This window comes from Vulpes vulpes, chromosome 4 (genome assembly GCF_048418805.1).
Source record: "Vulpes vulpes isolate BD-2025 chromosome 4, VulVul3, whole genome shotgun sequence".
Classification (NCBI taxonomy): domain Eukaryota; kingdom Metazoa; phylum Chordata; class Mammalia; order Carnivora; family Canidae; genus Vulpes; species Vulpes vulpes.
Window position 1 is genome coordinate 82,732,868 of NC_132783.1, and position 23,400 is coordinate 82,756,267.

General features: G+C 37.9%; 1 protein-coding gene across 5 annotated transcripts in view; it reads right to left on the reverse strand.

Moving 5' to 3' along the window:
• MICU1 (mitochondrial calcium uptake 1) overlaps positions 1 to 23,400 on the reverse strand; it is a 247,048-nt gene that overhangs the window by 88,888 nt on the left and 134,760 nt on the right. For all 5 annotated transcript variants that reach the window (XM_026004302.2, XM_072754993.1, XM_072754994.1 and 2 more), the window contains one exon: positions 23,203 to 23,317. In XM_026004302.2, coding sequence (XP_025860087.2) covers positions 23,203 to 23,317 — 115 coding nt within the window. The remainder of the gene's footprint in view (positions 1 to 23,202; positions 23,318 to 23,400) is intronic.

The window sequence follows — 23,400 nt, forward strand, 5'->3', positions numbered from 1 at the left end:
AATATGAACAGTGAACATTCATTCTGCCACTTAAAATACCAAACCACATCATACGAAATTCAAAACGATAAGGTAAAAAAAAATTCATTGCTAACTTTTGAAATACAATATATATAGAAAATGTCCTTAGTGGATGAAAACCAGACAATAAGGCAATCTGACATAGCCAAAGTTCATGGTACATCAATCTAGATTTTCTTCTTAGCCTTGTTGTTTTAACCAGAATAGAAAAATAGTTCCCCTGGTGAAATGACAAATGCCAGGGATAAAGAAACAGAAATCTTCGGCCATCCAGGAAGAAAAAACATTATTTATCATAAAAAAAGAAGTAATATGTTGTATCACAATTGTCCCTAACACTTGAACACTACAGCAAGTTCTATAAAACCTTGAGGGAAAACAATTGTCTTCTAAGAATTACATACAAATGAATTCATCATTTACCTACATCAGTGACAGAAGATATTCTCAGACATGCAAGGGCTTTGGAACTGTATAATCCACATACCTTACTAAGGTAACACAAAAAATAGAAACAAAAGTCTTGAGCAAGGATCAGTAAACTATGCCCTCCTGGCTAGCCACTGGTTTATGTACTATGGCAGCTTTTGAGCTACAAGGGCAGAGTTGAGTAGTAGCAAAGAGACCTTAGTAGTTGTCATCGCCAGCAAGCCTAAAATATTTATCATCCTCTTTAAGAAAAAGTTTGTAATCTCCGGTTGAGGAAATTCTTTAGCCAACAACAAAAATCAATCAAAATAAAAAAATAAAGACTGGAAAGATGAGATCAATTAAGAAGTGAGCAATAAATTAAGTGAGCAATAAAATCAGTATAACAGAGTCAAGCTTAAATAATGGTTATTAATATGATAATAATCATGGCAACCGGCACCTATTAAATGTCATTTATTATGTATAGGCACTTTATATGAATTATTTAATCCTCCCAACTGCTCCATGACATCATACTATTACATCCATCCCTTGTTAAAGAAGAGTAAACTAAGGTACAGTGGGTCCAGGGTCCCAGAGCCAGAATTCAAATCCAGGCAGATCACTAGAGCGCATACTCTTGGCTATTTTGCCAAAATGTAAAATATATAACAATGAAGTAGAAGAAATACCTCTGAAAGAGAAAATATGTAATGTAAAGCCATTTAAAGAAATGTGGAATAAAAAATAGCCAGATTTTTAAAATTGTAAAAACTGAGTAGAGAGAAGAAAGTGAAAGGAAGCTAGATTTCTCAACTTCTAATAGAAGACATCAAAAGAAATGGAGGATTTCATCCTGGACAAAAGTCATATTGCAAAAAAAAAAAAGTCATATTGCACCCCCCATCCCTCCAGATACACACACACACACACACACACACTTATAATTTAATTCAAACACTACCTGAATTATAAACCCTGACAGTTTCCTTTTTTGTAATTCAAGAGCCTGAAGCTTTGGTGGCCAAGGTATGCACTTCAAAGAGGGCTATCTCAAAGAGACACAATGCCAGCTAAGTGACTTGACAGAGCTGGACCATCTCTCTGCACTGAGGCTCCTTTGTTTTAGAGACGGTGAGTGATTTCTATCACTAGCCATTTGGACTACTTGTCTTTTTCCTACACTTCACACTTTGGCTCTTATGTTTCATCTATTTCTTTTTAATTTTTTAAAAAATATTTTATTTATTTACTTGTGAGAGAGACAACAGGAAGAGGAGGAGTAGGAGGAAGAGGAGCAGCAGGGGCAACAGACTCCCCAATGAGCAGGGAGCCCCATGCAGGGCTCAATCCAAGAAGCCTGAGATCCTGATCCCGGCTAAAGCAGATGCTTAACCTACTGAGCCACCCAGGCACCCCCTGGCTCTTATGCTTTAAATTCACCAATGTACAGTAAGCCTGTGAGCCCCTCGGCCCCCACCCTCAAGCCCAATAAAAGCAGAACTGTATCCTCAGGCACTCTCTACCTGCAACCTCACTCACTGTGTGGGCCTAGTTGTGCAGTGTAGTTTCTAGGTCTTTTAAGTAATAAACTTTTTTTTTTTAAAGTTTCCTGACAGTTGTTGCTGAAGGGTATCTTGGAATTATAATAAGAACCACAAGGATCAGTCCAGTCATAACTTTGTTTTGGAGAGGGGCGATGTCTGTGGGAAGTTTACCAGGGCCCAGGTGAGTGTCCCCGGGGCATTTCTAGGCCACAGTTAACTTTCTATAATGCGGAAGCTAAGGCCTGAGCAAAAAAAAAACAAAAAACAAAAAACAAAAAACAAAACAAAAAAAACCCACAAGCAGGCAGCAGAAATGCATTATTGTTTTGTGCAGTTAACTGAGGGGAATGCCCATTTACCTGCAACTTGCTTACTAACTACCTAACTCAGAAGGTAACACCATCTGAGAAATGGGCACTGCTTGCTGGGGGTCTATCAGGCTGCTATGTGCTTTCTCATGTTGCCTCTGTTGCCTCTGTCATGTGTTGCCTGGGGTTGCCAACCCAAAAAGTCAAGGCTGCTGTATTAATCCAACTATCTCTCCAGAGTAGCATGATCAAAGCCATCTGGTCTAACAAGACTATTAGACTACTAAATACAAGGGCCTCAATTGACAATCACTGTGCATCAGGGTACTTCAGGCCTCAAGGCCAAGGTGAGTCAAGGAGAGTTGATTAAATTACAAGGCTGTTGTCACCACCTGAGGAAAGGCTCTAGGCAAAAGGTAAAAGGAAAAGATTGCTGTGAGGATGGGAGACCTCCCCTTTGACCTTGGAGTCAGTGGGCCGTACCTGGATTACATGTCCTTCTCCAGAAGAGTGAAATAGCCTCGCAAATGGAAACCAGTGACACTCCAGAGGAAAAATACAACAGAGGAAAAATACAACAGGCCTATCATCTCTGTATCACTACTTATTACTGTTGCTCTTCATTCACTGACCCAATGGGATATTATGGGTTCAATCCCTGGTGTGATGTTGCTAAATAAATTAATGGACAAATATAAATGTCCTGAATATCTGGTGCCAGCCAGCATCTCCTAAGAACCCCGAGGAGGTACATCAGCTCTTTGATAAATACAAAACCCATGGATGCTTCCTGGGTGTTATTCAATGTCATGCATACCAATATGTCAAGACAAGTCTCTGGTATTACGATGCAGAGGCCTAGGGACTTTTCCCAAAGACCCTTTGAATGTCACCTGAGTGGAGGCAGACCTCAATTGAGGAGAGGCCTCTTGGACACCTGAAAAGGAAGCAGCCACCTATGAAGAGGGCTCACAGTGATGTCACCCAAAATTTTCTGGTAATAACACAAAAGAATGAGGTAACAAGGGAAAAAAAATCAAGATGTACAAACTGAGATTAAAAAAACTAACCTTAACTGAAATTCAAACCTTTAAGATTTTATGTAGCAGGAAACAGAGAGGGAATTGGCCATTGTAGATTTTGTTTGAAAGGGCTCTGAATTTTTACTCACAGCTGCCAAAAAGTGTCAACTGGACGGTATCTCTAAAGACCCTCAAATCCATAACTTTCTTGAAGATCTATCTGGGCTACATGCTTGTTTCCTCTGAGATACTACAAATTCTGAGCCCCATCAGTTTTCTCTGAACAGGGCAGAAGTGTTACCACAGAAGACATCCTTGCCACCAGTGGAATAACTGGATTACTGAGGCCTCTAGTGGGGAGGAAGAAGGAAAGGGGAAGGAGAAGTCTCCTAGAGCCAGTGATACTCACACCAGAGCCCTCCTCTGCACTAATTTATTGCCTGGCTCCTTGTGCCCATTATTCCATCTCAGTGATTGCTACTTACGTTCACAGTGAATAGAAAACATTAAGATGAAGCCCATGTCCTGCTTTGCAAAACTGGCATGGTCCAATGGGTTTATCATTTCTATGACCACAGTGACCCAAATGACCCCCTTCTTCCTTTCCAACCCTTGAAGAAGCCCCATTTGACCCTGAGTCCAGAGAATTATTTTTACAGTGTGTTCCCTCTAATCATAGGGTGGTGCTACTACATTTTAATTGGGACTGCCAAAACCATCCAAAAGGCACTAACACTTCTAAGAGTTTCTTTCTAGGTCCCTTGAAGATGTAAATCTTACCTTTTTTTTTTTTTTCATTTTGGTTTGAGATTCTGTGGCGGGGGTGGGGGGGTGGGGGGGGTGGGGAGCAGAGGCGGGGAGGGGGGAGAAGCAGGCTCCCCACTGAGCAGAGAACTAGAATTTCAGGACCCCAGGATCTCCACCTGAGCCAAAGGCAGCCGCTCAACTACTAGGCCACCCAGGCATCCTCTTACCATGTTTTTGAAATGTAAGTATTTCAAGTGTAACCAAAACACAGCCTGAAACTAAAATAAAGAAAAAGGGGAAAGAGGCCTTCTAAAATACAAACTGCTATAAAAGCTCCATGAAAACCTGCAATGCCTAGAACAAAAATTTTAAAGAAAAAAATAGCAAGAAAGCATTAGAAACATAAAGTGAAAGACCAAATAAACCACAACAAAGTTACAAGAACTAAATTCCTCTATTAAAAGACAAATGCTCTCAGATTGGATGAAACCATGTTATTTATAAGAAATATATCAAAAACTAAATAATAAAGATTTAAAAAATGGTTGAAAGTCGAGTATTGAAGTCCTCTAGTATATTTTTTTAAATTTTTATTTATTTATGATAGTCATACACACACACACACAGAGAGAGAGAGAGAGAGAGAGAGAGAGAGAGAGAGAGAGGCAGAGACCACAGGCAGAGAGAGAAGCAGGCTCCATGCACCGGGAGCCCGATGTGGGATTCAATCCCGGGTCTCCAGGATCACGCCCTGGGCCAAAGGCAGGCGCCAAACCGCTGCACCACCCAGGGATCCCGAAGTCCTCTAATATTAATGTATTCTCATTCCCTTCAGATCTGTTGGCATTTGCTTAATATACTTAAGTGTTCCAATATTGGATGCATGTTTATTTAAAATTGTTAAATATTTGATGATATAATGATCATTAAATGATCATTAACTTAGAGTTACTATCTTATAGTATTCTGGATTTTTTGTAGTTCCTTTGTTTTTTTCTTTTCTGTCTTCCTTTGTGAATTTATGTTTTTCTATAGTGGATACACTTTAGTTTCCTTTTCTTTATCTTGTGTATATATACTATAGCTTTTTACTTTGTGGTTACTGTGAGGCTTAATTCAAACATCTTCCAGATATGTCTATTTAACTTATTTTGATTGCAGGCAAAATTTCTACCCTTCCCTCCCAACATCTTATTTTTGATGTCACAATATACATCTTTTTATACTGTGTATGCATTATTAATATACTCATAGCTAATTTTAATATGTCCTTTAACTTCTATACTAGAGTTGAGTGGTTAACACATCACCATATTACAGTCTGAGAGTATTCTGAATCTAACTATGTACTTACCTAACCAGTGTTTTCTGTATTTTCATATTACTAGTTAGTGTCCTTTCACTTGAAGATGAAGAACTTTCAGTACTCCTTATAAGGCAGGTCTGGCAGTAATGAAGTCTCTCAGCTTTTGTTTGTTAGGATCATATTTATCTCACTTTCATCTTTGGAGGACAAATTTGCTGGGTAAAGTATTCTTGGTTGGAAGTTTTTTTTCTTTCAGCACTCTGAATATATTACTCCATTCTCTGGTGGCCTGCAAAGTTTCTGCTGACAATTCAGCTGGTAGCCTTTTTGGAAATTTGTATGAGAAATCTGTATTCTCTTGCTACTGTAAAAATTCTGTCTTTGTCTTTGACCTAATCAGTTTCATTATAATCATTTTGGTTTGAGATTTTGTGGTAACCTATTTGCTTCATGCACTTGAATGTTCAAATCTCTCCCCAGGTCTGGGAAGGTCTCAGTCATTATTTAACCTTTCTACCCTGTTCTCTTCTTTATATGGGACTCCAATGATGTATAGACTATTTCTCTTAATAGCGTCCCATATATCCAATAGGTTTTCTTCAATTCTTTTCATTCTTTTTTTGTTGTTATTGTTCCTCTGCTTGATACTTTCAGAGGACTTTTTTTTTTAAGATTTATTTATTTGTGAGAGACAGAGACAGAGAGAGAGAGAGAGAGAAAGAGAGGCAGAGACACAGGCAGAGTGAGAAGTAGGCTCCCCACAAGGAGCCCGATGTGAGACTCGATCCTGGATCCTGGGATCACACTGTGAACCAAAGGCAGGTGCTCAATGGTTGAGCCACCCAGGCATCCCTGCTGGATACTTTCAAATGAGATCTTCAAGCTCATTTTAAAGTATTCTTCTGTCTGGTCCAAACAGATTGGTCCAGTCTGCTGGAAATCTTTGCATCAAATTCTTCAGTTCAGTCATTATAGTCTTAAGCTCCAAAATTTGATTCTTTATATCTCTTGCTAAACTCATTTTTCTATTGTTTTTCTGATTTTGCTCCTTATCTGTGTACTCTTGCAGCTTTCTGAGCATATCTAGAGTACCAATTATTTTGAATTCTTCATCAGATAATTCCTTTATCTTCATTTCTTTGTGGTCTGTTACTGGAAGTTTTCTTTAGTGAAATGATTCCATGCTACCTCACAATCCCTATTGCTTTTAGTAGGTATCTGTGCATTTGAAAAAGTGGTTATCTTTTCCACTTCATGGGCTTACTTGTGTGAAGGGAGGCCTTTACTGAGGGTGGGGCATACTGGAGTGTGCTGTAAACTCTGGGTCTGCTGGTGAAGGGTGCCAAGTGTAGGGGTGTGTGGTGGCTCTGGGTCCAGATGTGGTGGTGACTCATCAGCTCAGAATGCTGGAATCTGTAGTACTGATGACTGTGTAGTCCTTTAAAACAACTGCAGAGGATCTGCAGAGGCTACAATGGCAGTTGGTGTCCTTGGGCAGCACCTCCAGGTCTAGCAGGTAGGAATTAGGGCAGACAGTGGTGGTAGCTGGAGCTAGTTGTGTGCACATACTCAGCTGTAGGTGCCTGTGTAGTGGCAGGGACCAGTTGCAAACATGCACATAGTGGTGGGGCTAGGGTAAGCAATAAAGCCAGGGCCAAATGTGGGCACACTGGCAGCTGTAGTGTCCCTGGCTGTTAGTCTGCACTACTGTGGCTGCTAGATCTTGTCATGGGTGCACAACAGTGGAAATGAATGTCTTGAGTCAGCACACAGGCATGCAGATACATAGGTGAAGGGATTAGTTGGCAATCCCAGCGGTAAAGGCCAGTGACACGAGACAGGGCCAGATCTACACGCACAAACAGCTGTAGGGACCTTGGCTACTGGCATGTACTTCCATAGCTATAGAATCTTGTCACAGGTGTAAACACTGCAATGAAGGCCAGTGAAGGGCAGGAGACCAGCACACAGGTGGGGATCAGCTGTAGGGGTCTAGGCTGGAGTCTTGTATTTGTATAGCCTCAGGCTTGGGCTGGCTGCTGGTGGATGTCCCGGCTTCAGTGGAGAATGGGGTAGGGAGGGGGGCTGGCATCAGTGAATATGAATATTTCTGGGAAGAAAACCAGTGAAATCTGCAGGAAGTATGTGGTAGCTGTGTTGGCCATTGGTATCTTCAGTGGCCAAAGATGCTGGGGTCTTCTACAGAGCAGATCACTGGGAATCCCAGTCATTCTCACATTATGACTGATAGTGGTACCCCTACCTGATTTCCCTATTCCTAGCCAACTCTGTACATCTCAGTTTTTTTTAAGATTTTATTTATTTATTCATGATTTATTTATTTATTCACACACAGAGAGAGGCAGAGACACAGGCAGAGGGAGAAACAGGTTCCATGCAGGGAGCCTGATATGGGACTTGATCCTGGGTTTCCAGGATCATGCCCTGGGCTGAAGGCAGCAGCGATAAACTGCTGAGCCACCCGGGCTGGCCTGTACATCTCAATTTTGCTTGTTTCTGAGCAGGATGAAACTGAAGCAAGTCCTTTGTGCAGAGTTTTGAAAGGCTCGGGAAGCTGGTTGGTCATTTCAATCTTCCATTTTCAGTGAGGGGAATTCTTTCTAGAAGTGAAGTTTCCTTTTGGTGATGAGCAAAGCTGACTTGGGCAATAAGATGGCACAGGCAAACGGAGCTGTTTTTCCTTCCTTTCTGTGTGGGAAGTTTCTGCTGAAGTTTCTTAAGTAGAGTACAGAGCTCTCCTAGAGCTGCTTTTGTTTGTGGATAGCCATCAAATTGTTGACCTTTATTGGGAGGGATGGAGGCTGGGTTCTCCTGTTTCCTTCTCTTTGTGACATCACTAAGTCGAACCCTCGCTCTAGTGAATACATTTCTGGATCTTCATTCTTTACAGAAGTTCCTGGGATTTCAACATCAGGTCATATTCCTATCTCCAAGGATCTTATTACATGACTACTTACACCCACTGTATGAACCCCATTACTTAGGAAATCTTTTGGACCTACAGACATCTTGTTGAAAATATTTCTAGAATTCTTATAGGAATTTATAGGTCATTTATGATTTAGTGTGAATTCATTCACTCTGAAGATTTAATTTTTTAAAAAATTTATCTTTCCCAGTAATTGGTCTACACCTAATGTGGGGCTTGAACCCATGACCCTGAGACCAAGAGTTGTATGTTTCTCTGACAGAGCCAGCCAGGCGCCCAGGATTTAATTTTTTAAAACCTAAATTTCTTGTATTTTGAGAAAGGCAATTTTGTCTTTTGGAGTGAAGGGTGAGGAGAGTCAAATACAGATTTCCCTCTCATAGCTTAGCACAAAGTTGGCTTTGCTGATTTGAATCAGCTCAATGAAAGAAGAGGTTGCTATCATCCATGGAGTGGAAGCTCCCTTTCTAACAAGATCACTTTGTCAACCAGAATGCTCTTATTGTCATTTAGCCTCTTGGATATTCCCTGCTTCCCATCCCTGTACTTACAGGGAGTTATGGGGGCAATGTCTTTTTCCTAGAGTCCTTTCCATGATGCATTCCAGCTGTATCTGATTCAACTAAGCACATTTTTTTTCTGGTAAATGTATAAAGATAGAAACTGGGTAATTTTGCTGCTTTTCTCCCTGTGAACTGCTCCACCATAGTGGATTTTATTTATTTATTTATTTATTTATTTATTTATTTATTTATTTATGATTTTATTTATTTATTCATGAGACACACACACACAGAGAAATAGACACAGGCAGAGGGAGAAGCAGGCTCATGCTGGGAGCCTGACGCGGGACTCAATCCCGGGTCTCCAGGATCACATCCTGGGCTGAAGGCGGCGCCAAACCACTGAGCCACCTGGGCTGCCCTAGTAGATTAGATTTAAATATGTAGTACCAGTAATAGGGTGTGTCTGTATTCCTTTTGTACAACAAAGGGAAAAAGTAATTTTTTTTGGATGACGAATTTCTTAGAAGGCAGAGAATTTAGTCACTTTGAAACTGAAGACCAGTCTTTCCCCCTCAATCTGTCTTGATACAGATATAAGGGCTTCCTTCCATCTGTAGAAAGAACCCAGGAAAGAAGGAAGCCTTATGTGTCTAACTAATAATGTTCCACTAATGAAAAGCCTAGAGAGCTGTGCACAAAACAGATTTATGAGCAGGGTTACTCCTATAAAAGGCCAGGGAAGGATTTCCTAATGAATTCTACAGAAAACAAGAAGACAGATGACCCTATCTGTGAGAACAATGGTGTTAAGATAAAATAATGCTCTGCTTTGAGTATTTTTACCTCTGGGTGCTGAAACAACTTGAATTAACAAAATCATTCTGGCTTCCATATTAAGAATGGACTGTAGAGAAGCAAGTGTGAAAAAAGAATGACCAACTAGGAAGGTACTAAAATAATCCAAGACACAAAAGAGGACAGTGAAAGATGGTGGGATTCTGGATTATTTCAAGGTAGAATTTACAGGATTTGACACAGGTCAGAAAAACAAATATTCAAACTATTTTTAAATACATATACAAACACACATTCACATTTTTCTCTTTTCCCAAAATGGAATCATGCAATATATATGTTTTGACTTATCAAAACCGTGTGAACACTTTTCTATGCTAATAAATCTCCATATTACATACATAACATTATGTGCTATACTAAAAATCATTGAATAGATTTATTGTAATTTGCTCAACCATCTGTTTGATATTTGAGTTCTTTGCAATATATTTTTTGACCATCAACATCATTATACACGTGATCATCTTATTAGCCTAAACTTGGAGAAATTAAATCACTAAGCTAAAGGGTTAACATTTTTGAAAATGTTTGATAAATATTGTCAAGATTCTAAAAACATATGTCTATAATTTATGCTTTCACCAATACTATATGGTCAATTAAATTTAAGTATTATTCCAGTAGTTAATTCTGATGCACATTTATAGCCATTGGAGAGTCTATATGTAATGTCAAGCTCTTGTAGTTTTGAATGATTCAAATGGTTTTGAATTTGGTAGTCAAGGGACACTTGGATGGCTCAGCGATTGAGTGTCTATCTTTGGCTCAGGGCATGGTCCTGGAGTCCCAGGATCAGGTCCCACATCAGGCTTCCTGCATGGGGCCTGCTTCTCCCTCTGCCTACGTCTCTGCCTCTCTCTCTGTGTCTTATGAATAAATAAATAAAATATTTTTAAAAAAAGAATTTGGTAGTCAATAAGGGGAGGAACAACTAATTGCCCCTTTAAAAGAGGTAATCAAACCTAATCTTTATCCCAGTTTCTCAGAGGTAAAGGACTTTGCTTTTGAGAGTGATCTCAGGAAAAATTTCACTTACCTCATGTAGTTTTGATGACTAAGCCCAAAAACTAGGCTATTAAGGTAGTCTACCTGTAGGGCAGATGGGGGATAAAGCTGCCCAAGAGGCAAGGAAGAGCCATTATGCCTGTACTTTGTGGTTTTTTTTTTTTATGCCTGTACTTTGTATAGCTCTAGGCTATAGTCAGTCAGAGAAGGTAGTCAGGACACCATGAACACAGGGGGTAGGGAGTAGGAGTTAAGTTGCTATTCCTAGCAGCACTTACTTGAAGTATCCGATTAGAAGACCCATGTTTTACTCCAGTAAATTCTTTTTTAGAAAATTTTATTTATTTATTCATGAGAGACACAGAGAGAGACAGAGAAACAGGCAAAGGGAGAAGCAGGCTCCCTGCGGGGAGCCTAATGCAGGACTTGATCCCTAGACCCCAGGATCACAACCTGAGCCAAAGGCAGATGCCCAACCACTGAGCCACCCAGGTGCCCCCCTCCTCTTTTAATGTAGGCTCCACACCCAGCATGGAGTCCAAACTTAGGGCTTGAACTCATTACACTGAGATCAAGACCTGAGCTGAGATCAAGAGCTGGATACTTAACCAACTGAGCCACCCAGATGCCCCAATAAATTCTGGCCATAATGAAAAAAAAATAAAAATATAATGTATATTCTTAGAACAGACTTAAAATTCACATTTACTTAGTTAGGCTTTTATTTGGAAATCCTAAAACAATGAAAGAAACTACAAGAGCTTGACATTACATATAGACTCTCCAATGGCTATAAAGAGAGCTCTTTATTCTTTATTGCATCTCAGTGTGATTTAGTTAACGTCAATTGGCAAGGTTTTCTTTTCCTCGTAAAGAATATGTAATAGTGCATGTCAAGAACCTGCGTTTAAAAAATTCGTAAGATTGTGAAAATTATCTGAATTCCTTCAGCAAGGAATTACAGACTTACTCCTTCTAACTATTGCTTTTCTAGAAAATACATTTTAGGCCTGATTCTCAAAAAAAGAAACAATTTATAAGTTCACACCCACAGAGAAGAAATAGTTAAGGTTTCTAGTTCATAGTATATAACCAGTCTTTGAGCTATATCTCAGCCTCAGTTACCAGATGACCTTCTGAGAGCTGCCAGAAACAGTCTTTCATTTAAATTGCTCTTCCTTACGCTGTTATTTGACAGTTGTGTTAGAGGAGAGTATTCAATGCCAGAGATATCAAAAAGCTTCGATTCCCCAAGAGTTCCTAAGAGCAAGATTCTGAGAGGCATGCCAGTGTTTTACCCTTGACTAAGGTTATGCTCTATGTTAGGAATGTATTTTCTTCACATGCATGTTACTATTTTTTTAAAAAGATTTTATTTATTTGAGAGAGAGAGAGACAGAGAAAGAGAGAGTGGGAGAGAGAGAGGGAGAGAGCACAAACAGGTGGGTTGGTGGGGAGGAGAGGGAGAAGCAGGCTCCCCACTGAGCAGGGATCCTGACGTGGGGCTCGATTCCAGAACCCTCTGATCATGACCCGAGCCGAAGGCAGACACTTAAATCAACTGAGCCACCCAGCTGCCCTGAGAATAGCTATTATTTAAAAACAGTTCTAAATAGTAGGCAGGACTGCTAAAGGTACTTGCAGCAAGATAAAATTTTAGTATGTATACTAAAGCATCTATTCAGAAAAATTCTTAGATACTTATTTAGCCAATAAATATACACAGAGTACTTAATATGTGCCAGATACTGTGTTGAATATTTTCTTCAGAAAGGGTAGTGATTAAGCTAACCATCCTGCGACAACCATGATTCTTGCCTTGATTTCCTTGTGCACCCTCAAATTCCCCAGCACAACAAATAAAGCATTTTGTAAACCTGTTACAGGAACAGGTAAACAACAGAGAATGAAGCCTAAGCATAACCAAATACTATTAAGCTGTAGTTTTAGGGCAAGGCCAGCTATAGAGGTAGACAGATATATTTGATTCCAGTCCAATTTCTAAGAGATAAACAATGTGAAAAAGTGGGGCTCGTGGACCATAAACAAAGATCTTTAAACATCATCCATTGTTAAGGACTCAATTCTTATGGAGCCATCCAAACTACCAAGAGAACAAAAACAGGACAGGATAGAGGTTGAGGAGGATAAGACAGAAGTTAGAAGAGTAATAAAATGCTAAAATCTGGGAAAGTTTCTGTACTCTATTCTAGCGGAAAAAAGAATGACTGAAATAAAAAAGTAAACTGAGGTCTATTTCACATTGTTATCAAGGGTATGGAGATGGATGGGTGGCTGGATCTCCTTTCTACTTAAAGGGACTCAGAGAGGTCACATCCCAAATATCCTTTCATTCAAATATTTTTAGAATGAACAGTATTAGTAGGATACAGTGTTAGGTACTTTGGGGATACAAAAGCACATTCATGACATAGTTCCTACTTCAAGTTATTATTTAGTGATACCATATCCACTTTCTAAACTTTAATCAGAGATTATTTGGAATATTCAATAAGCATTTTCCTGAAAATATCTCTGGAGCTGTTATGATTCACAACTCAATGTAAAAATTTCTTTTAAAATTCTAATGTTTGTTTTAAAAAACAAAATCCTAACTGAAATAGGCTAAGAGAAAGGCAGTTTTGATCTGAAGAATGAAGGGAGGAAAAGAAATAATTTTATACATGAGGGCACTTTCTAGAAAGCAGAGAATTTAGCCTATGTTGTAGTTTTATTTTTCTTGCTCCATGAACTTTATCCCATTGATAAATGTAACCTAAGAAAGGGGGAAGCCTTTGGGTTTACCAAATGCTTCTCCTATTAGGCTTCCCTTCCCAAGGGTCTCAGGAGGAGAGAAGTAGGACCAGGAGAAACCTCTTCTCTTCTCTCTTCTGGAGCCCCTACCTGAATCTCAGTTATCCTAGAGAACTGACTCCCTGGAGAAGTACCACAAAGCTCTGAAGGCCAAGAGAAGCCATTCAAGACAGGACAAAATGTATGCAGACATAACTGTGGTGGCAGCATCAGCCTACTGGGCATACAGAAAACACTCCTGACTACTTCATTCAAAAACCTCTTCTTTAGAATACAGCCCTAGTTGACTATTTTTCCTGAAAGAGAACTTAATAGAGACATTATGTGCCCTTAACCAGATTTCTGTAACATTTTAAGTCAATATTAGAATTTTATTAGTTTAAAAAATTGAAAATGGATCAATTCAAATAAAATACATGTGTGAAAAGGCAAATAAGAACTGGTTTCCTTAAAAGTGTAAAATTATGAAATCCTCAAGATATAGTCAAAACATGTTTAGGTCTTATTTTTTGTTATAAGCCATAATTTGGTTCTTTAGTCTGTTTTCCTCTTAGCTCTGTGAATCTTCAGAAGAAATCTCAAGCAATTGTTCCCAAAATATTAATTTCCTTTTGTAGATAAAGAAAACATTTTAATCCTCTAGTAGAGTCACATGCAGATCTGAGAGAGTTAAAAACAAACATCAGTTATTTCTTGCTCATCTGAACTAAAATTCTTATGTGGTTGTTGATACAAAGATGAAAATGCTTCACCTTTCTCTAACAGCGGGGTTACTGAAATGGCACAGTGTTCTCAGGTACAACTGGCTCAAAATGAATTTAGCATCATAAATACTTGATGCATTTAAAAGCATTATTTTATTGTTTTGATAAAGCTGCATTAGTATAAAATCAACAAATTAACCTTAAAAGCAGGTTATGCCAGAGAAAGAAGCTACTGGTAATCAACACAAGGAAACACTTTTGGCTGTAGAACATGCAAATGAGTATTTCTAAAATTCTACACACCTCTTATATGCAGAAATAACACTGAATAAGATCCGCCTTTCATTTGCTTTGTCTTACTCATAATGTCAATTTAGCAATGGCAGATAATCCTAGACCCAAAAAAACTTGTACAGATTAATAGCTAAATCAAAATTTCTCTGTAACTTCCCAACTCTGATGTTCCAATAAAAAAGATTTGTAACTGCCTTAAATCTGTTGATAGATCTCAATATGCTGCCTTGCTGGAATTTTCAACAGATCACTCGGGCTGAAAAACATTTTCATCTATAATTATTATTTTTTTAAGATTTTATTTATCTGACAGCATGCACAAGCAAGGGGAGCAGCAGGCATAGGGAGAGGGAGAAGCAGGCTAGCCGCTGAGCAGGGAGCCTGATATGGGGCTGGATCCCAGAAATCTGGGATCATGACCTGAGCTGAAGGCAGACCCTCAACTGATTGAGCCACCCAAGTACCCCTCACCTATAACTTCTGTAACATTTTCATTAGATGGAATGGCAATGATCAGCACCACTAGCACCAAGTCACACATACTTTGTGATCGGCTGCTGAATTTAGTATGGCAAGAGAAATAAAATATAAACTGTCACTTGAATGCTGTAGTAATTTCTTATAAGGTTTGTGAAAAATAAGCATCACAATGAGAATGTGGTTTAATTGTCAATGTATCAAATCCTGCTAAAGTGGAAATCACTTATTCAATTTCTCCACTGATTGCTCAAAATTTAAAGAGGGAATCAAATCGGAATACACTGAATTATGCCTGACTTTCATTAGGTCTGTTCCTAGGTACTGAACATGCTGTAGCATTTTTTGCTTTTGCTTTTTCTGGTGGTATTTATTTATTTATTCATTCATTCATTCATGAGAGACACAGAGAGAGGGGCAGAGACACAGGCAGAGGGAGAAGCAGGCTCCATGCAGGGAGCTCGACGTGGGACTTGATCCCAGGACTCCAGGATCACGTCGTGGGCCGAAGACAGGTGCTAAACCGCTGAGCCACCCATGGATCCCCTCTGGTGGGTTTTAAAAGATAACAGTAAATAGTAAGGAAGATGCTTAATAACCAGCTTTTATCTTTGTTTTATTATTGCTTCCTTAAGCTATCTAGAATTGTTTTTATGTTATTAGGCCACAGTGCTAATAACTTCACTTAGAACACATATGGAGAGAAAGAGCACAAAATAAATATTTCATAATTGCCAATGGCCAAGATCCAGATTCTAAGTCATACTATCATTATCAAATGAATTTTAGCATTAACAAGAAATGATCCAAATCAATAAATGCTATGTAGCATTCCAGATAAATCCGGATGACCTTTCTCTGCACCTAGTTATGAAAAAAATCTCTGACTTCTATATAAGATTTAAGACCATCAGCTAATGTTGCAGTTTGTCAGTGCAGAGAATGAAGCCATTCATAATCATGCTTCAGTAGTCTCATTCAATTTTTATTAACCTACTTTAAGGATCAGAGGCCTTTTAGAAATTATTTAATAATAGTAATTATTAACAATCTCTCTTGCCTAGAACGAATCTAGAATTCTTAATAGTTATTTACTAAATACTTAATATTCTACTTAATACAGATGTTAAGGCTCATGGAGAAAATTCTTCAAGAAGGGACGCCTGGTTGGCTCATTGGTTGAGCATCTGCCTTTGGCTCAGGTTGAGATCCTGGGGTCCTCGGATTGAGTCCCGCATCAAGCTCCCTGCAAGGAGCCTGCTTCTCCTTCTGCCTATGTCTCTGCCTCTCTATGTGTCTCTCATGAATGAATAAATAAGTACAATCTTTTTTTTTAAAGAAAATTCTTCAAGTTAATTCCTCAGAAATATGTTTATACCATCAGAAATATAGTATAAAACAAGAGAATTTATGAATTAAGAATAAAGGGGGGATACAAATATGTGAATTCTAAATTATAAGAAGCCAAGTTGTGTGGAAATAAATTCATTTAAAAACATATTTTCCTCATTCCATTGGTACTGGGTACAGACTAAAGACAACAGCTATAAGAATTGTTCTCAACTTCAGGTATAAACAGCAAAGTTGAGCCTTATATTTGCTAAACTTCCTTTTGGAGAAAATAAAAAAAAAAAGTTACATTCTTGCTTTGTTACTGTGCCCCAATGCTTTAATAGAGTAGATATATCTATAGTGAATACCATTACAAATTTGTAGTGAATATCATTATAAACCTGTGGTTATTGTTATGTAGTTTATAGTTTACATCCTACGTAATCATAAATAAGAAAAAGAAATCAACTGTATAGAATGTTAAATACTGATTGATAATTGCCAAGGAGAAAAAATAAAACAGGAAAGGGGTTTAGGAGGTATGTATGTTTAAATGTGTGTGTGTGTGTGTGTGTGTGTGTGTGTGAGTGTGTGTGACAGTGTTTAAAACTTTTAAAGGTGTTTAGTTTCAGATAAGCCAAAGAGGGCCCCCATTATCCAAAGCACATACAGAGAAGAGTAAGACAGATATGCCATTGTTGATTATAAGCACAAGAAATTGTTGCCAAATTGATTGTTATTCTGGGTGTGTGTCCAAGATATTCTTGTTTAGCTAAAAAAAAATAAAACTTCTAAAAAGTTTAAATATGAAGAATTGACTCTATTTAATGGGTGAAATTACAATACCATGCTTTTTAAGTATTATGTATGTAGTATGTATTTATATAACATGCTTTTTAAAAGAAAAGCTGGGGCAGCCTGAGTGGCTCAGTGGTTTAGTGCCACCTTCAGCCCAGGGCCTGATCCTGGAGACCTGGGATCGGGTCCCAAGTCGGGCTCCCTGCATGGAGCCTGCTTCTCCCTCCGCCTGTGTCTCTGCCTCTCTCTCTCTCATGAATAAATAAATAAAATCTTAAAAAAAAAAAAAAGAAAAGTTGTTTTCTCTCTCTCTCTCTCTCTCTTTTTTTTAATAAGGGTTTCCAGCTTTATTTTTACATTGTTGTCTACTCCTTTTTTTTTTTCTTTTAAGGTAAGCTCTGTGCCCTATGTGGGGCTCAAACTCATGACCTCAAGATCAACAATTGCATGGTTCACTGACTGAGCCAGTCACGAATCTCATAAAAGCAGTTTTCTTGTTTTTATTTTTAGGAGAAGTAATTATAAATCAAGAAGGGAAATGAAGGATTTGCTATATATAGCTGTCAAATTTTATTTTGGACAACATAGTAGAGTTTTTTTTTTTTTATTCTTTCAAGTGGGCCTAGCATTTTATTTTTTATTTTTTTTATATATACATAGTTTTTTTATTGGAGTTCAATTTGCCAACATATAGCATAACACCCAGTGCTCATCCTGCCAAGTGCCCCCTCAGTGCCCGTCACCCAGTCACCCCAATTGCCCTCCCTTTCCACTACCCCTTGTTTGTTTCCCAGAGTTAGGTGTTTCTCATGTTTTGTCATCCTCACTGATATTTTCACTCATTTTCTCTCCTTTCCCCTTTATTCCCTTTCACTATTTTTTATATTCTCCAAACGAATGAGACCATATGTTTGTCCTTCTCTGATTAACTTATTTCACTCAGCATAATACCCTCCAGTTACATCCACGTGGAAGCAAATGGTGGGTATTTGTCGTTTCTAATGGTTAATATTCCATTGTATACATATACCACATCTTCTTTATCCATTCATCTTTCGATGGATACTGAGGCTCCTTCCACAGTTTGGCTATTGTGGACATTGCTGCTGTAAACATTGGGGTGAAGGTGTTCCGGCGTTTCATTGCATCTCTATCTTTGGGGTAAATCCCCAGCAGTGCAATTGCTGGGTCATGGGGCATTTATTTTCTCTTTATATCAATAAAAATGAGTCTGAAGTCTCAATAAAAATGAGACTGAAGAAAGAGAAATTAAGGAATCAATCCCATTTACAATTGCACCCAAAAGCATAAGATACCTAGGAATAAACCTAACCAAAGACGTAAAGGATCTATACCCTAAAAACTACAGAACACTTCTGAAAGAAATTGAGGAAGACACAAAGAAATGGAAAAATATTCCATGCTCATGGATTGGAAGAATTAATATTGTGAAAATTTCTATGTTACCCAGCACAATTTACACATTTAATGCAATCCCTATAAAAATACCATGGACTTTCTTCAGAGAGTTGGAACAAATCATCTTAAGATTTGTGTGGAAAAAAAAAAAAAAGATTTGTGTGGAATCAGAAAAGACCCCGAATAGCCATGGGACTATTAAAAAAAGAAAACCAGAGCTGGGGGCATCACAATGCCAGATTTCAGGTTGTACTACAAAGCTGTGGTCATCAAGTCAGTGTGGTACTGGCACAAAAACAGACACATAGATAAATGTAACAGAATAGAGAATCCAGAAGTGGACCCTCAACTCTACGGTCAAGTAATATTTGACAAAGCAGGAAAGACTATCCACTGGAAAAAAAAGACAGTCTCTTCAATAAATGGTGCTGGGAAAATTGGACAGCCACATGCAGAAGAATGAAACTAGACCATTCTCTTAAACCATACACAAAGATAAACTCAAAATGGACAACTCAAAATCCTAGAGGAGAACACAGGCAACACCACCCTTTTTGAACTTGGCCACAGCAACTTCTTGAAAAATACATCCAATGAAGGCAAAGGAAACAAAAGCAAAAATGAATTATTGGGACTTAATCAAGATAAAAAGCTTCTGCACAGCAAAAGAAACAGTCAACAAAACTAAAAGACCACCTACAGAATGGGAGAAGATATTTGCAAATGACATATCAGATAAAGGGCTAGTATCCAAGATCTATAAAGAAGTTATTAAACTCAACAGCAAAGAAACAAACAATCCAATCCTGAAATGGGCAAAAGACATGAATAGAAATTTCAGAGGAAGACACAGACATGGCCAACAAGCACATGAGAAAATGCTCTGCATCACTTGCCATCAGGGAAATACAAATCAAAACCACAATGAGATACCACCTCACACCAGTGAGAATGGCAAAAATTAACAAGACAAGAAACAACAAATGTTGGAGAGGATGTGGAGAAAGGGGAACCCTCTTGCACTGTTGGTGAGAATGTGAACTGGTACAGCCACTCTGGAAAACTGTGTGGAGGTTCCTCAAAGAGTTAAACATAGTAGAGTTTTTAAAGTATACAGAGGTCCCAAATGTCAATCCATTTGGGCAAAGTGTTCATATTCTTCAAAATCACGGCAATTTCTTGAACACTACTGAGTTTATCAATTTTGGAAAAAAGACCAGCTACTTAGAAATACTGATGATAGTCCTGCCTTGTCTGGCTGTTTTACATTGCTGCAGCTGGTTTTCTGTTGGAAATCTTCAGGACACCCCCTGTTGTCCACCAGAATAATAGGTTAATGAATATGCTAATGCATGTCCCCTAGTCCCAAATCACTCCTTGGCAAATCTTTTGGTGTTTAAAGAATTGTATTCTCTCCTGCAGGATGATTTGGGAACCATTTACTGTGTCTAGATTGTAATGAAATTTTGTTAACCAAAAGGAAGATGATCCACTGAGAGCCTCATTTCCTATCACCCTAGAGGCAAGATAGGACATGGGAAAGAACTGATCTTAGCGTAATTCCTGTAGCACATTTCCTCCCATGGTTTGTTGGGTAAGTGGACAATGCAGTGTGCAACATTTGGATTACAAGAATGCTTGAAATGCCTGTTATCTACAGGAGAGTTTATGACCAACCTTCCCATAGCCAGCCTGAGAGAAGGAAGAGGCATTACATAAATTATGGTTTATCACTGCTGAACATGTAACCACAGACTTGTAAAGCCAATCAACAGGAGCCTAGATGCTGGAGTTGGCCTAGGTTCAAACTCTGAATCATCTATCTACTCTGGGACTTGGAGCAAATTTTTTTGTTTGTAACTCTCCATATGCCTCAATTTCCTTACCTGTAAAATGAAGATAATAGTAGTGCAAATATTATAAGGTTGATGTGAGGGAAAAAAAAATATGTATATATAATTGAAGTCTCCAAAGAAGAAGAAAGAGAAGAAAAAAGTATCTCAAGAAATAATGGCTGAATTTTTTTTCCAAATTGGATGAAAACTATAAATCCATAGATGCAAAAAGTTAAAGAACTCCAAGATAAGAAACATGAAAACTACTACATCAAGGCACATAATAACACAAATGAAACAAACAAAATACTGTGACCCAGGCTAGGGCAGTGGCTCTCAACCAGGGATGATTCCTTCTCATCCTCAACCCCAAGGGGACATTTTACAATCCTGAAGACATTTTTGATTGCCACAACTGTGAGAGGAGAATGGGTGTTCTATTGACATCTAGTGGGTAGAAACCAGGAATGTTGCTAAACCTCTTACAATGCACAGGACAGCCCTCACAGCAATAAATTATCCTGCCCCAAACATCAAGAGTGCTAAGGTTCAACAACAACAACAATAAAGAGTGCTAAGGTTAAGAAACACTAGAGGCATATAATAATAATCAAAATGCTTAAAACCACTGATATAAAGAGAAAATCTTAAAATCATATTCTTATTATATTTTCTCATTCCTTACAATATAGAAATGACAATTCACCCTTGAACAATACAGGCTTGAACTGTGTGTGTGTGTGTGTGTGTGTGTGTGTGGGTGGGTATCTACTTATATGTGATTTTTTTGATACAGTACAATACTGTAAATGTATTTTCTCTGTCTTATGATTGTATTAACATTTTCTTTTCTAGTTTCTTTATCATAAAAATACTTTATATATATATATGTATATAATACATACAGCATACAAAATGTGTTAATTGAACTTACGTTATCTAGTAAGGTTTCTAGTCAACAGTAGACTACTAGTTTTGGGGGAGTCAAAAGTTATATATAGATTTTTTAACAGTGGGGGGTAAAGGGGAATGTCAGCACTCCCGTCCCCAGTGTTGTTCAAGAGTCAACTGTATGTGACATTGTAATAATACTAAGCACTTTTTGTAAATCACCCACTACGTTTAAGCTAGGAGCTGACCACCAAGATGTAAAGGTGCCTGGACCCGTAGAGCTAATTGGAGTGGTTTCCAGAATTTAAGGGTCAGTATGACTTTTATCTCCTCTAAAATGACTGAATTAAAGGAGTTACACAACATGCTCGGTAATCTGAAGGTTCTGTTCTGTGGTCCTTCTGATACTTAGAAAGGTATGAAGGTAACAGGACTGAGCAGTGGATGAAAATTAAAATCTCACTTCAGCTCAACAAACATTTCCAGGGGACTACTGCCACTGTATATAGTAAAGATTAGTACAGTTCTCAAAGTTGGTCTCTTCATCAAATGTAATACTCTACCACATCATGCTTATTGAATGCAAATTCTATTTAAAGTCACAAAAAAGGCTTAAAAATTCCTACCAGTTCTGCTTGTTCTTTTACTGACAAGATTTATGGATCTTTTAAAATCAGATATGAAATAGCATTCTATGATGGGGTATTACGAATTAAAAAACCCAGAGACTGCATACCTACTAAATACTAGGCACTGAATTAGGTACTTTATATTTATGATCTCATAATCCTCAAATAAGTAATTTGGGTTTGGTATGATTGTTATCTTCATTTTATAAACAAAACAGATGAACAAGTTCACTGACTTGCTCCTAATCACAAAGCTAAGAAGCGGTGGGACAGGATAAGTCAATTCTGGAAAAGCATACCCTACCAAAATAACAACTAACTTTAACAATACTCAATTTAAGATCTGAAATTTTCTTTTACTTAGTTCACTATTTTGGATCTTCATAACAAATTGATGTTTATCTACATTGTCAGAGCACTGGACCACCATGTGAATTTATTCAGACACTTTTGTATCCCAAAGACAGCTATGGTAAGGCGTATTAGCCTATATTTCTTCATTTTTTTCTGTCAACGGAGGGAAGAAGAGTAAGAGTGGTCAGATCTATGGCAGAACTGTGTATTGTGTATGTCATTTGTTTAAAACTACCTTAAAGTTTTATCTTTACAGATGACTAGCCTAGAGAAGGGAAGGAAAAGGCAGTTATTTTTGTTTGATATGTCACGAATGAAAAAAAAATTAGAATCACCTCTTTCAAACATACAAATCAGATCTCTTTCATTCAATTTAGGTAGATTTTAATTGAGTATACACAAAAAGCTAGAAACATATATTTTTTTATTTGTTTGTCTGAATGGTTAAAAAAAAAAGCCACATAGAGTAGCATACTTATCAACCAAATAATTTAGCTTAAAGAAATCACCAATTCATCAGTGCTCTAAATAAGTCAAATTTGAATTTTGTGTCTTAAGATGTAATCCTCTAAGATTCAAAAGTGAATATTCAACACAATTAGAAAAACTAAGCGCATTTTCTTCTTTAATGGAGAAATGATAGATCAATATGTGTTTTAGTGGGGAAGTAGAAACATTAATAAAGGCTATAGGACCAGGCAGTGTATAATCTATTTTAACAGAATATAGGGCTTCAAACACTTAAAAGCAGATTTAACTTCACAGTTGTTTTTTTTCTTCACTTTACTTTGATACTTTTTCTCTTTTCTCAGGTGGTTCTATATACAAGTTATATAGAATTCAAACAAACGAAACTATATGTAACTTATAATTCATGAACTCTACAAACATGTCTTGATTCTCCCTCTAGTCAACTTTTTTTTTAAATTCCTGTATGCTCCTATAAGTGAATAAAAAGAAAAGTTTATACTTACTAGAAAGAACAGTTGTAAGGAAAATGTAGTCCGAAAAGGATATGAGTCCACATTCTCCAAGGGTATAGAATATACTGCCTTCATCAGCAAATTTTTCTCGTTCCTGGGCAATTTTCTATTAAACGTATGGGTCCCACAAAAAGATAAAAAGAAGATATAGCAGAATAAAAACACAAATAGTTAGAGATGAATCGCCAT